Consider the following 12,199-nt stretch of genomic DNA (forward strand, 5'->3'; position numbering starts at 1 on the left):
AGAGCATCTACTGTAGAGAGAGGTTGATTCTCCTTCCTGTCAGTTAGGAGGTAGAGCAGCATCTACTGTAGAGAGAGGTTGATTCCCCTTCCTGTCAGTTAGGAGGTAGAGCAGCATCTACTGTAGAGAGAGGTTGATTCTCCTTCCTGTCAGTTAGGAGGTAGAGCAGCATCTACTGTAGAGAGAGGTTGATTCCCCTTCCTGTCAGTTAGGAGGTAGAGCATCTACTGTAGAGAGAGGTTGATTCTCCTTCCTGTCAGTTAGGAGGTAGAGCATCTACTGTAGAGAGAGGTTGATTCCCCTTCCTGTCAGTTAGGAGGTAGAGCAGCATCTACTGTACAGAGAGGTTGATTCCCCTTCCTGTCAGTTAGGAGGTAGAGCATCTACTGTACAGAGAGGTTGATTCCCCTTCCTGTCAGTTAGGAGGTAGAGCAGCATCTACTGTACAGAGAGGTTGATTCCCCTTCCTGTCAGTTAGGAGGTAAAACACCTAGTGGACAGAGAGGTTGATTCTCCTTCCTGTCAGTTAGGAGGTAGAGCAGCATCTACTGTAGAGAGAGGTTGATTCTCCTTCCTGTCAGTTAGGAGGTAGAGCAGCATCTACTGTAGAGAGAGGTTGATTCTCCTTCCTGTCAGTTAGGAGGTAGAGCATCTACTGTAGAGAGAGGTTGATTCCCCTTCCTGTCAGTTAGGAGGTAGAGCATCATCTACTGTAGAGAGAGGTTGATTCCCCTTCCTGTCAGTTAGGAGGTAGAGCAGCATCTACTGTAGAGAGAGGTTGATTCCCCTTCCTGTCAGTTAGGAGGTAGAGCATCTACTGTACAGAGAGGTTGATTCCCCTTCCTGTCAGTTAGGAGGTAGAGCAGCATCTACTGTACAGAGAGGTTGATTCCCCTTCCTGTCAGTTAGGAGGTAGAGCAGCATCTACTGTACAGAGAGGTTGATTCCCCTTCCTGTCAGTTAGGAGGTAGAGCAGCATCTACTGTAGAGAGAGGTTGATTCCCCTTCCTGTCAGTTAGGAGGTAGAGCAGCATCTACTGTACAGAGAGGTTGATTCCCCTTCCTGTCAGTTAGGAGGTAGAGCAGCATCTACTGTAGAGAGAGGTTGATTCTCCTTCCTGTCAGTTAGGAGGTAGAGCAGCATCTACTGTACAGAGAGGTTGATTCCCCTCCTGTCAGTTAGGAGGTAGAGCATCTACTGTAGAGAGAGGTTGATTCCCCTTCCTGTCAGTTAGGAGGTAGAGCAGCATCTACTGTACAGAGAGGTTGATTCCCCTTCCTGTCAGTTAGGAGGTAGAGCAGCATCTACTGTACAGAGAGGTTGATTCCCCTTCCTGTCAGTTAGGAGGTAGAGCAGCATCTACTGTAGAGAGAGGTTGATTCCCCTTCCTGTCAGTTAGGAGGTAGAGCAGCATCTACTGTAGAGCGAGGTTGATTCTCCTTCCTGTCAGTTAGGAGGTAGAGCAGCATCTACTGTACAGAGAGGTTGATTCCCCTTCCTGTCAGTTAGGAGGTAGAGCAGCATCTACTGTACAGAGAGGTTGATTCCCCTCCTGTCAGTTAGGAGGTAGAGCATCTACTGTAGAGAGAGGTTGATTCCCCTTCCTGTCAGTTAGGAGGTAGAGCAGCATCTACTGTACAGAGAGGTTGATTCCCCTTCCTGTCAGTTAGGAGGTAGAGCAGCATCTACTGTACAGAGAGGTTGATTCCCCTTCCTGTCAGTTAGGAGGTAGAGCAGCATCTACTGTACAGAGAGGTTGATTCCCCTTCCTGTCAGTTAGGAGGTAGAGCAGCATCTACTGTACAGAGAGGTTGATTCCCCTTCCTGTCAGTTAGGAGGTAGAGCATCTACTGTAGAGGGAGGTTGATTCTCCTTCCTGTCAGTTAGGAGGTAGAGCAGCATCTACTGTAGAGAGAGGTTGATTCCCCTCCTGTCAGTTAGGAGGTAGAGCAGCATCTACTGTAGAGAGAGGTTGATTCCCCTTCCTGTCAGTTAGGAGGTAGAGCAGCATCTACTGTAGAGAGAGGTTGATTCTCCTTCCTGTCAGTTAGGAGGTAGAGCAGCATCTACTGTAGAGAGAGGTTGATTCCCTTCCTGTCAGTTAGGAGGTAGAGCAGCATCTACTGTAGAGAGAGGTTGATTCTCCTTCCTGTCAGTTAGGAGGTAGAGCAGCATCTACTGTAGAGAGAGGTTGATTCCCCTTCCTGTCAGTTAGGAGGTAGAGCATCTACTGTACAGAGAGGTTGATTCCCCTTCCTGTCAGTTAGGAGGTAGAGCAGCATCTACTGTAGAGAGAGGTTGATTCTCCTTCCTGTCAGTTAGGAGGTAGAGCAACATCTACTGTACAGAGAGGTTGATTCTCCTTCCTGTCAGTTAGGAGGTAGAGCAGCATCTACTGTAGAGAGAGGTTGATTCCCCTTCCTGTCAGTTAGGAGGTAGAGCATCTACTGTAGAGAGAGGTTGATTCCCCTTCCTGTCAGTTAGGAGGTAGAGCAGCATCTACTGTAGAGAGAGGTTGATTCCCCTTCCTGTCAGTTAGGAGGTAGAGCAGCATCTACTGTAGAGAGAGGTTGATTCCCCTTCCTGTCAGTTAGGAGGTAGAGCAGCATCTACTGTAGAGAGAGGTTGATTCCCCTTCCTGTCAGTTAGGAGGTAGAGCAGCATCTACTGTAGAGAGAGGTTGATTCCCCTTCCTGTCAGTTAGGAGGTAGAGCAGCATCTACTGTACAGAGAGGTTGATTCCCCTTCCTGTCAGTTAGGAGGTAGAGCAGCATCTACTGTAGAGAGAGGTTGATTCTCCTTCCTGTCAGTTAGGAGGTAGAGCAGCATCTACTGTAGAGAGAGGTTGATTCCCCTTCCTGTCAGTTAGGAGGTAGAGCAGCATCTACTGTAGAGAGAGGTTGATTCTCCTTCCTGTCAGTTAGGAGGTAGAGCAGCATCTACTGTAGAGAGAGGTTGATTCCCCTTCCTGTCAGTTAGGAGGTAGAGCAGCATCTACTGTAGAGAGAGGTTGATTCCCCTTCCTGTCAGTTAGGAGGTAGAGCAGCATCTACTGTAGAGAGAGGTTGATTCCCCTTCCTGTCAGTTAGGAGGTAGAGCAGCATCTACTGTAGAGAGAGGTTGATTCCCCTTCCTGTCAGTTAGGAGGTAGAGCATCTACTGTACAGAGAGGTTGATTCCCCTTCCTGTCAGTTAGGAGGTAGAGCATCTACTGTAGAGAGAGGTTGATTCCCCTTCCTGTCAGTTAGGAGGTAAAACACCTAGTGGACAGAGAGGTTGATTCTCCTTCCTGTCAGTTAGGAGGTAGAGCAGCATCTACTGTAGAGAGAGGTTGATTCTCCTTCCTGTCAGTTAGGAGGTAGAGCAGCATCTACTGTAGAGAGAGGTTGATTCCCCTTCCTGTCAGTTAGGAGGTAGAGCATCTACTGTAGAGAGAGGTTGATTCCCCTTCCTGTCAGTTAGGAGGTAGAGCAGCATCTACTGTAGAGAGAGGTTGATTCCCCTTCCTGTCAGTTAGGAGGTAGAGCATCATCTACTGTAGAGAGAGGTTGATTCTCCTTCCTGTCAGTTAGGAGGTAGAGCAGCATCTACTGTAGAGAGAGGTTGATTCTCCTTCCTGTCAGTTAGGAGGTAGAGCAGCATCTACTGTAGAGAGAGGTTGATTCCCCTTCCTGTCAGTTAGGAGGTAGAGCAGCATCTACTGTACAGAGAGGTTGATTCACCTTCCTGTCAGTTAGGAGGTAGAGCATCATCTACTGTAGAGAGAGGTTGATTCCCCTTCCTGTCAGTTAGGAGGTAGAGCAGCATCTACTGTAGAGAGAGGTTGATTCCCCTTCCTGTCAGTTAGGAGGTAGAGCAGCATCTACTGTAGAGAGAGGTTGATTCCCCTTCCTGTCAGTTAGGAGGTAGAGCAGCATCTACTGTAGAGAGAGGTTGATTCCCCTTCCTGTCAGTTAGGAGGTAGAGCATCTACTGTAGAGGGAGGTTGATTCTCCTTCCTGTCAGTTAGGAGGTAGAGCAGCATCTACTGTAGAGAGAGGTTGATTCCCCTCCTGTCAGTTAGGAGGTAGAGCAGCATCTACTGTAGAGAGAGGTTGATTCCCCTTCCTGTCAGTTAGGAGGTAGAGCAGCATCTACTGTAGAGAGAGGTTGATTCTCCTTCCTGTCAGTTAGGAGGTAGAGCATCTACTGTAGAGAGAGGTTGATTCTCCTTCCTGTCAGTTAGGAGGTAGAGCAGCATCTACTGTAGAGAGAGGTTGATTCTCCTTCCTGTCAGTTAGGAGGTAGAGCAGCATCTACTGTAGAGAGAGGTTGATTCTCCTTCCTGTCAGTTAGGAGGTAGAGCAGCATCTACTGTAGAGAGAGGTTGATTCTCCTTCCTGTCAGTTAGGAGGTAGAGCAGCATCTACTGTAGAGAGAGGTTGATTCCCCTTCCTGTCAGTTAGGAGGTAGAGCATCTACTGTAGAGAGAGGTTGATTCTCCTTCCTGTCAGTTAGGAGGTAGAGCATCTACTGTAGAGAGAGGTTGATTCTCCTTCCTGTCAGTTAGGAGGTAGAGCAGCATCTACTGTAGAGAGAGGTTGATTCTCCTTCCTGTCAGTTAGGAGGTAGAGCAGCATCTACTGTAGAGAGAGGTTGATTCTCCTTCCTGTCAGTTAGGAGGTAGAGCAGCATCTACTGTAGAGAGAGGTTGATTCTCCTTCCTGTCAGTTAGGAGGTAGAGCAGCATCTACTGTAGAGAGAGGTTGATTCCCCTTCCTGTCAGTTAGGAGGTAGAGCATCTACTGTAGAGAGAGGTTGATTCCCCTTCCTGTCAGTTAGGAGGTAGAGCATCTACTGTACAGAGAGGTTGATTCCCCTTCCTGTCAGTTAGGAGGTAGAGCAGCATCTACTGTACAGAGAGGTTGATTCCCCTTCCTGTCAGTTAGGAGGTAGAGCAGCATCTACTGTACAGAGAGGTTGATTCCCCTTCCTGTCAGTTAGGAGGTAGAGCAGCATCTACTGTACAGAGAGGTTGATTCCCCTTCCTGTCAGTTAGGAGGTAGAGCAGCATCTACTGTAGAGAGAGGTTGATTCCCCTTCCTGTCAGTTAGGAGGTAGAGCAACATCTACTGTAGAGAGAGGTTGATTCCCCTTCCTGTCAGTTAGGAGGTAGAGCATCTACTGTAGAGAGAGGTTGATTCCCCTTCCTGTCAGTTAGGAGGTAGAGCAGCATCTACTGTAGAGAGAGGTTGATTCCCCTTCCTGTCAGTTAGGAGGTAGAGCATCATCTACTGTACAGAGAGGTTGATTCCCCTTCCTGTCAGTTAGGAGGTAGAGCATCATCTACTGTACAGAGAGGTTGATTCCCCTTCCTGTCAGTTAGGAGGTAAAACACCTAGTGGACAGAGAGGTTGATTCTCCTTCCTGTCAGTTAGGAGGTAGAGCAGCATCTACTGTAGAGAGAGGTTGATTCTCCTTCCTGTCAGTTAGGAGGTAGAGCAACATCTACTGTAGAGAGAGGTTGATTCTCCTTCCTGTCAGTTAGGAGGTAGAGCAGCATCTACTGTAGAGAGAGGTTGATTCTCCTTCCTGTCAGTTAGGAGGTAGAGCAGCATCTACTGTAGAGAGAGGTTGATTCTCCTTCCTGTCAGTTAGGAGGTAGAGCAGCATCTACTGTACAGAGAGGTTGATTCCCCTTCCTGTCAGTTAGGAGGTAGAGCAGCATCTACTGTAGAGAGAGGTTGATTCTCCTTCCTGTCAGTTAGGAGGTAGAGCAACATCTACTGTAGAGAGAGGTTGATTCCCCTTCCTGTCAGTTAGGAGGTAGAGCAGCATCTACTGTAGAGAGAGGTTGATTCCCCTTCCTGTCAGTTAGGAGGTAGAGCAGCATCTACTGTAGAGAGAGGTTGATTCCCCTTCCTGTCAGTTAGGAGGTAGAGCAGCATCTACTGTAGAGAGAGGTTGATTCTCCTTCCTGTCAGTTAGGAGGTAGAGCAGCATCTACTGTAGAGAGAGGTTGATTCCCCTTCCTGTCAGTTAGGAGGTAGAGCATCTACTGTAGAGAGAGGTTGATTCCCCTTCCTGTCAGTTAGGAGGTAGAGCAGCATCTACTGTAGAGAGAGGTTGATTCACCTTCCTGTCAGTTAGGAGGTAGAGCATCTACTGTACAGAGAGGTTGATTCACCTTCCTGTCAGTTAGGAGGTAGAGCAGCATCTACTGTACAGAGAGGTTGATTCCCCTTCCTGTCAGTTAGGAGGTAGAGCAGCATCTACTGTAGAGAGAGGTTGATTCTCCTTCCTGTCAGTTAGGAGGTAGAGCAGCATCTACTGTAGAGAGAGGTTGATTCCCCTTCCTGTCAGTTAGGAGGTAGAGCAACATCTACTGTAGAGAGAGGTTGATTCCCCTTCCTGTCAGTTAGGAGGTAGAGCAGCATCTACTGTAGAGAGAGGTTGATTCCCCTTCCTGTCAGTTAGGAGGTAGAGCAGCATCTACTGTACAGAGAGGTTGATTCTCCTTCCTGTCAGTTAGGAGGTAGAGCAGCATCTACTGTAGAGAGAGGTTGATTCCCCTTCCTGTCAGTTAGGAGGTAGAGCAGCATCTACTGTAGAGAGAGGTTGATTCCCCTTCCTGTCAGTTAGGAGGTAGAGCAGCATCTACTGTAGAGAGAGGTTGATTCTCCTTCCTGTCAGTTAGGAGGTAGAGCAGCATCTACTGTACAGAGAGGTTGATTCTCCTTCCTGTCAGTTAGGAGGTAGAGCAGCATCTACTGTAGAGAGAGGTTGATTCCCCTTCCTGTCAGTTAGGAGGTAGAGCAGCATCTACTGTAGAGAGAGGTTGATTCACCTTCCTGTCAGTTAGGAGGTAGAGCAGCATCTACTGTACAGAGAGGTTGATTCCCCTTCCTGTCAGTTAGGAGGTAGAGCATCATCTACTGTAGAGAGGTTGATTCACCTTCCTGTCAGTTAGGAGGTAGAGCATCTACTGTAGAGAGAGGTTGATTCTCCTTCCTGTCAGTTAGGAGGTAGAGCAGCATCTACTGTAGAGAGAGGTTGATTCCCCTTCCTGTCAGTTAGGAGGTAGAGCATCTACTGTAGAGAGAGGTTGATTCCCCTTCCTGTCAGTTAGGAGGTAGAGCAGCATCTACTGTAGAGAGAGGTTGATTCCCCTTCCTGTCAGTTAGGAGGTAGAGCATCATCTACTGTAGAGAGAGGTTGATTCCCCTTCCTGTCAGTTAGGAGGTAGAGCAGCATCTACTGTACAGAGAGGTTGATTCCCCTTCCTGTCAGTTAGGAGGTAGAGCAGCATCTACTGTAGAGAGAGGTTGATTCCCCTTCCTGTCAGTTAGGAGGTAGAGCATCTACTGTACAGAGAGGTTGATTCCCCTTCCTGTCAGTTAGGAGGTAGAGCATCATCTACTGTAGAGAGAGGTTGATTCCCCTTCCTGTCAGTTAGGAGGTAGAGCATCTACTGTACAGAGAGGTTGATTCCCCTTCCTGTCAGTTAGGAGGTAGAGCATCATCTACTGTAGAGAGAGGTTGATTCCCCTTCCTGTCAGTTAGGAGGTAGAGCATCTACTGTACAGAGAGGTTGATTCCCCTTCCTGTCAGTTAGGAGGTAGAGCATCATCTACTGTAGAGAGAGGTTGATTCCCCTTCCTGTCAGTTAGGAGGTAGAGCAGCATCTACTGTACAGAGAGGTTGATTCCCCTTCCTGTCAGTTAGGAGGTAGAGCAGCATCTACTGTAGAGAGAGGTTGATTCCCCTTCCTGTCAGTTAGGAGGTAGAGCATCTACTGTACAGAGAGGTTGATTCCCCTTCCTGTCAGTTAGGAGGTAGAGCAGCATCTACTGTACAGAGAGGTTGATTCCCCTTCCTGTCAGTTAGGAGGTAGAGCATCATCTACTGTAGAGAGAGGTTGATTCCCCTTCCTGTCAGTTAGGAGGTAGAGCATCTACTGTACAGAGAGGTTGATTCCCCTTCCTGTCAGTTAGGAGGTAGAGCAGCATCTACTGTAGAGAGAGGTTGATTCTCCTTCCTGTCAGTTAGGAGGTAGAGCATCATCTACTGTAGAGAGAGGTTGATTCCCCTCCTGTCAGTTAGGAGGTAGAGCAGCATCTACTGTAGAGAGAGGTTGATTCCCCTTCCTGTCAGTTAGGAGGTAGAGCAGCATCTACTGTACAGAGAGGTTGATTCCCCTTCCTGTCAGTTAGGAGGTAGAGCAGCATCTACTGTACAGAGAGGTTGATTCCCCTTCCTGTCAGTTAGGAGGTAGAGCAGCATCTACTGTACAGAGAGGTTGATTCTCCTTCCTGTCAGTTAGGAGGTAGAGCATCATCTACTGTAGAGAGAGGTTGATTCCCCTTCCTGTCAGTTAGGAGGTAGAGCAGCATCTACTGTAGAGAGAGGTTGATTCCCCTCCTGTCAGTTAGGAGGTAGAGCAGCATCTACTGTAGAGAGAGGTTGATTCCCCTTCCTGTCAGTTAGGAGGTAGAGCAGCATCTACTGTACAGAGAGGTTGATTCCCCTTCCTGTCAGTTAGGAGGTAGAGCAGCATCTACTGTAGAGAGAGGTTGATTCCCCTTCCTGTCAGTTAGGAGGTAGAGCAGCATCTACTGTACAGAGAGGTTGATTCCCCTTCCTGTCAGTTAGGAGGTAGAGCAGCATCTACTGTAGAGAGAGGTTGATTCCCCTTCCTGTCAGTTAGGAGGTAGAGCAGCATCTACTGTAGAGAGAGGTTGATTCCCCTTCCTGTCAGTTAGGAGGTAGAGCAGCATCTACTGTAGAGAGAGGTTGATTCCCCTTCCTGTCAGTTAGGAGGTAGAGCAGCATCTACTGTAGAGAGAGGTTGATTCCCCTTCCTGTCAGTTAGGAGGTAGAGCAGCATCTACTGTACAGAGAGGTTGATTCCCCTTCCTGTCAGTTAGGAGGTAGAGCAGCATCTACTGTACAGAGAGGTTGATTCCCCTTCCTGTCAGTTAGGAGGTAGAGCATCTACTGTAGAGAGAGGTTGATTCCCCTTCCTGTCAGTTAGGAGGTAGAGCAGCATCTACTGTAGAGAGAGGTTGATTCTCCTTCCTGTCAGTTAGGAGGTAGAGCAGCATCTACTGTAGAGAGAGGTTGATTCCCCTTCCTGTCAGTTAGGAGGTAGAGCAGCATCTACTGTACAGAGAGGTTGATTCCCCTTCCTGTCAGTTAGGAGGTAGAGCAGCATCTACTGTAGAGAGAGGTTGATTCACCTCCTGTCAGTTAGGAGGTAGAGCAGCATCTACTGTAGAGAGAGGTTGATTCCCCTTCCTGCCACATCTCTGCTCTATGAAGTGAAGCACTGTGGAGTGCTGCTGTCTAGTGGTGATATCTTACCAGTGCAACTAGTTCTCATCCTGAAGCAGACATCTACTCAGCAGAATGGATATGGCTGGTCTTTATCCTCCCTGGACTATGCTGCTGTCCCCTATATGTCGTGTAACTGTGCATGTTAATTCCAGGAGACGCAGGAGTAGCAGGAGTTGATGGACCCTCTGGACTGAAAGGGAAAGCAGGTGAGCTCGTTCATTATTTAGCCTCGTCCTTTGTTCATGTATGTTTCCAAACCACTGGCTATGTGGGAACTCCTTCATGACTGTTGGAAAAGCATTCCAGGTGAAGCTGGTTGAGAGAATGCCAAGAGTGTGCAAAGCTGTCATCAGGCAAAGGGTGGCTACCTTGAAGAATCTAAAATCTAAAATCTATCTTGATTTGTTAAACACTTTTTTGGGTTACTACATGATTCCATATGTGTTATTTCACAGTTTTGATGTCTTATTCTACAATGTAGAAAATAGTAAAAACAAAGAAAAACCCTTGAATGAGTAGGTTTTTCCAAACTTTGGACTGGTACTGTATATTTCCAAACCACAGGAGATAGTACTTCCAAGTCACTATCATACAATGTTGTGTCTTCACATTGTGGACTGGCCTAGTTTCAAAGAGAGATTTCCTGAAACAGAATGATGTTTATTGTGAGACACATGCCGTACCTGACTACAAGCATGTCTGACAGGAACAACATGTGACTGCGGGAGGTACAGGAAGGTCGTTGGACAGATGGACATCAATGTCAGAAAGCTGAAGAATGCAGTCAAGTTTGTGAAAAATGGTAAGTCATTGTATTCTGCTTAAATCATCATTTCAGGTCAGATCATTAGAAAACAATTTAACTAAAATAAGAATATCTCAGCCAATGTGTAGCACAACGTAAATCAAACTGGCATTCCACAACACAACAAAAATATTGTTTTGACTTGGATTGAATTTTTTACTTATATTGAATTGAATGAATAAGGAGTTTAGACTCCAACTTATTACATCTCATACGTCATATTCAGTCATTTTAGGCATTAAGGAAACGGAGGAGAAATTTTACCTGATTGTGAAAGAGGCCAGAAAGTACCGAGAGGCTCTGATAAACTGTAAGCTGAGGGGCGGTATGCTCGCCATGCCCAAAACAACAGACACCAACACCCTGATAGCAGACTACGTCACCCAGGCTGGCCTGACCCAGGTCTTCATCGGGCTGCAGGCTGGGCAGAAGGGGGGAGGGCCTGTTTACGCAGACCTGACCCCAGTGAGGAACTATACGGCCTGGGGCCTAGAGGAGCCATCAGGGGCCCCTTCCAACACCAGCTGTGTGAAGATGGTCAGCACAGGTATGGCAAGACATTTTAACATGTACTCACTACGATTGACTAGTCCTAATTCTAATTCTAGATATCAATGAGCAACACTGGAATGGCACTCTATTCTCTGCCCTATGGTGATGCACTACTCTGGTCAAACGTAGTGCATCAAGCTAGGGAATAGGGTGCCACTTTAGACACAACCAATAAATACATTTGGACTTAGTACCATTTCAGAGTCAAGATATCGGCTGTGTTCCCCTGCTCAGACGTTGCACGTATCAGCCAATGGTTGCGTGCCACGTCATCGACCGTGCCGTCTGGTACCAGATTGCTATGACATAATGAATGTAGTCAGCCGATACTTAAAAAATACCTAACCAAATCAAATCAAATCAAACTTATTTATAAAGCCCTTCTACATCAGCTGATGTCTCAAAGTGCTGTACAGAAACCCAACCTAAAACCCCAAACAGCAAGCAATGCAGATGTAGAAGCACGGTGGCTAGGAAAAACTCCCTAGAAAGGCCAAAACCTAGAAAGAAACCTAGAGAGGAACCAGGCTATGAGGGGATCCAGGTGTTGTGAGACCTGGGATGCGTCGGCAACGTCTGAGCAAAGGGGGACGCCACCATCAACACTTCCACTAGTCCTCCTGATTGTAATCACCCACAGGCACCTGGAACCAGGTGGAGTGTGACATCACCATGTACTACGTGTGCGAGTTCAAGAAGAGCAGGAGAGGTCTCGCCGCCGTGCTGTGATGTCATCGAGTCGGTCGAAGGTTGTTGATGTGGACATTAGACCTTTATACTAAGACAGAAATCAGTAGTACTTTAACCTATAGATAAACATGTAGCCTTATAGTAACTAGACAAAGGTCATTGATATAACCTAGCCTATTGATATTAATGAGAGATAAAAGTTGGTATCCATGGGGCCTCCCGAGTGGCGCAGCGGTCTAAGGTGTCACTACAGACCTGGGTTCGATCCCGGGCTGTATCACAACCGGCCGTGATCGGGAGTCCCATAGGGCAGTGCACAATTGGCCCAGTGTCGTCCGGGTTAGGGGAGTGTTTGGCCGGGGGGGCTATACTTGGCTCATCGCGCCCTAGCGCCTCCTTGTGGCGGGCCGTGCGCCTGTAGACTGACCATGGTAGTCAGTTGAACGGTGTTTCCTCCGACACATTGGTGCGGCTGACTTCTGGGTTAAGCAGGCGGGTGTTAATAAGAAGCTCGGTTTGGCGGGTCATGTTTCAGAGGACGCATGACTCGACCTTCGACCTCCCGAGCCCCTTGGGGAGTTGCAGTGACGAGATAAGATTAAAATTGGGGGAAAAAATGTTTTTAGTTTTTTTTAAGTTGGTATTCCTTTTGACACTTAAACCTTTTGTCTTTGGGATAGCATATGAAACCTTTTCCTTTGTGTAATAAACACCATACTAATCAACCACCTCATTTTGATTGTCCATTTATTCAGATCAGAACAGGTCAGATTATGTTTCTAGTGAGCAGCGGCACAGCGGCAAGGGAAAACTCCCGAGAAGAAAGGAAGAAACCT

General features: G+C 47.5%; 1 protein-coding gene across 1 annotated transcript; it reads left to right on the forward strand.

The window, feature by feature from the left end:
* Positions 1-9,468: 9,468 nt before the first annotated feature.
* On the forward strand, positions 9,469-11,674 carry LOC120039623 (collectin-10-like; the record flags this gene model as incomplete). The annotated part of the gene is made up of 4 exons (XM_038985042.1): positions 9,469-9,522; positions 10,023-10,118; positions 10,348-10,668; positions 11,314-11,674. Coding segments are annotated over 4 exons (560 nt in total), but the record flags the coding sequence as incomplete, so codon positions are not given.
* Positions 11,675-12,199: the final 525 nt, after the last annotated feature.

The sequence above is a fragment of the Salvelinus namaycush genome, unplaced genomic scaffold (assembly GCF_016432855.1).
Source record: "Salvelinus namaycush isolate Seneca unplaced genomic scaffold, SaNama_1.0 Scaffold2858, whole genome shotgun sequence".
NCBI lineage: Eukaryota > Metazoa > Chordata > Actinopteri > Salmoniformes > Salmonidae > Salvelinus > Salvelinus namaycush.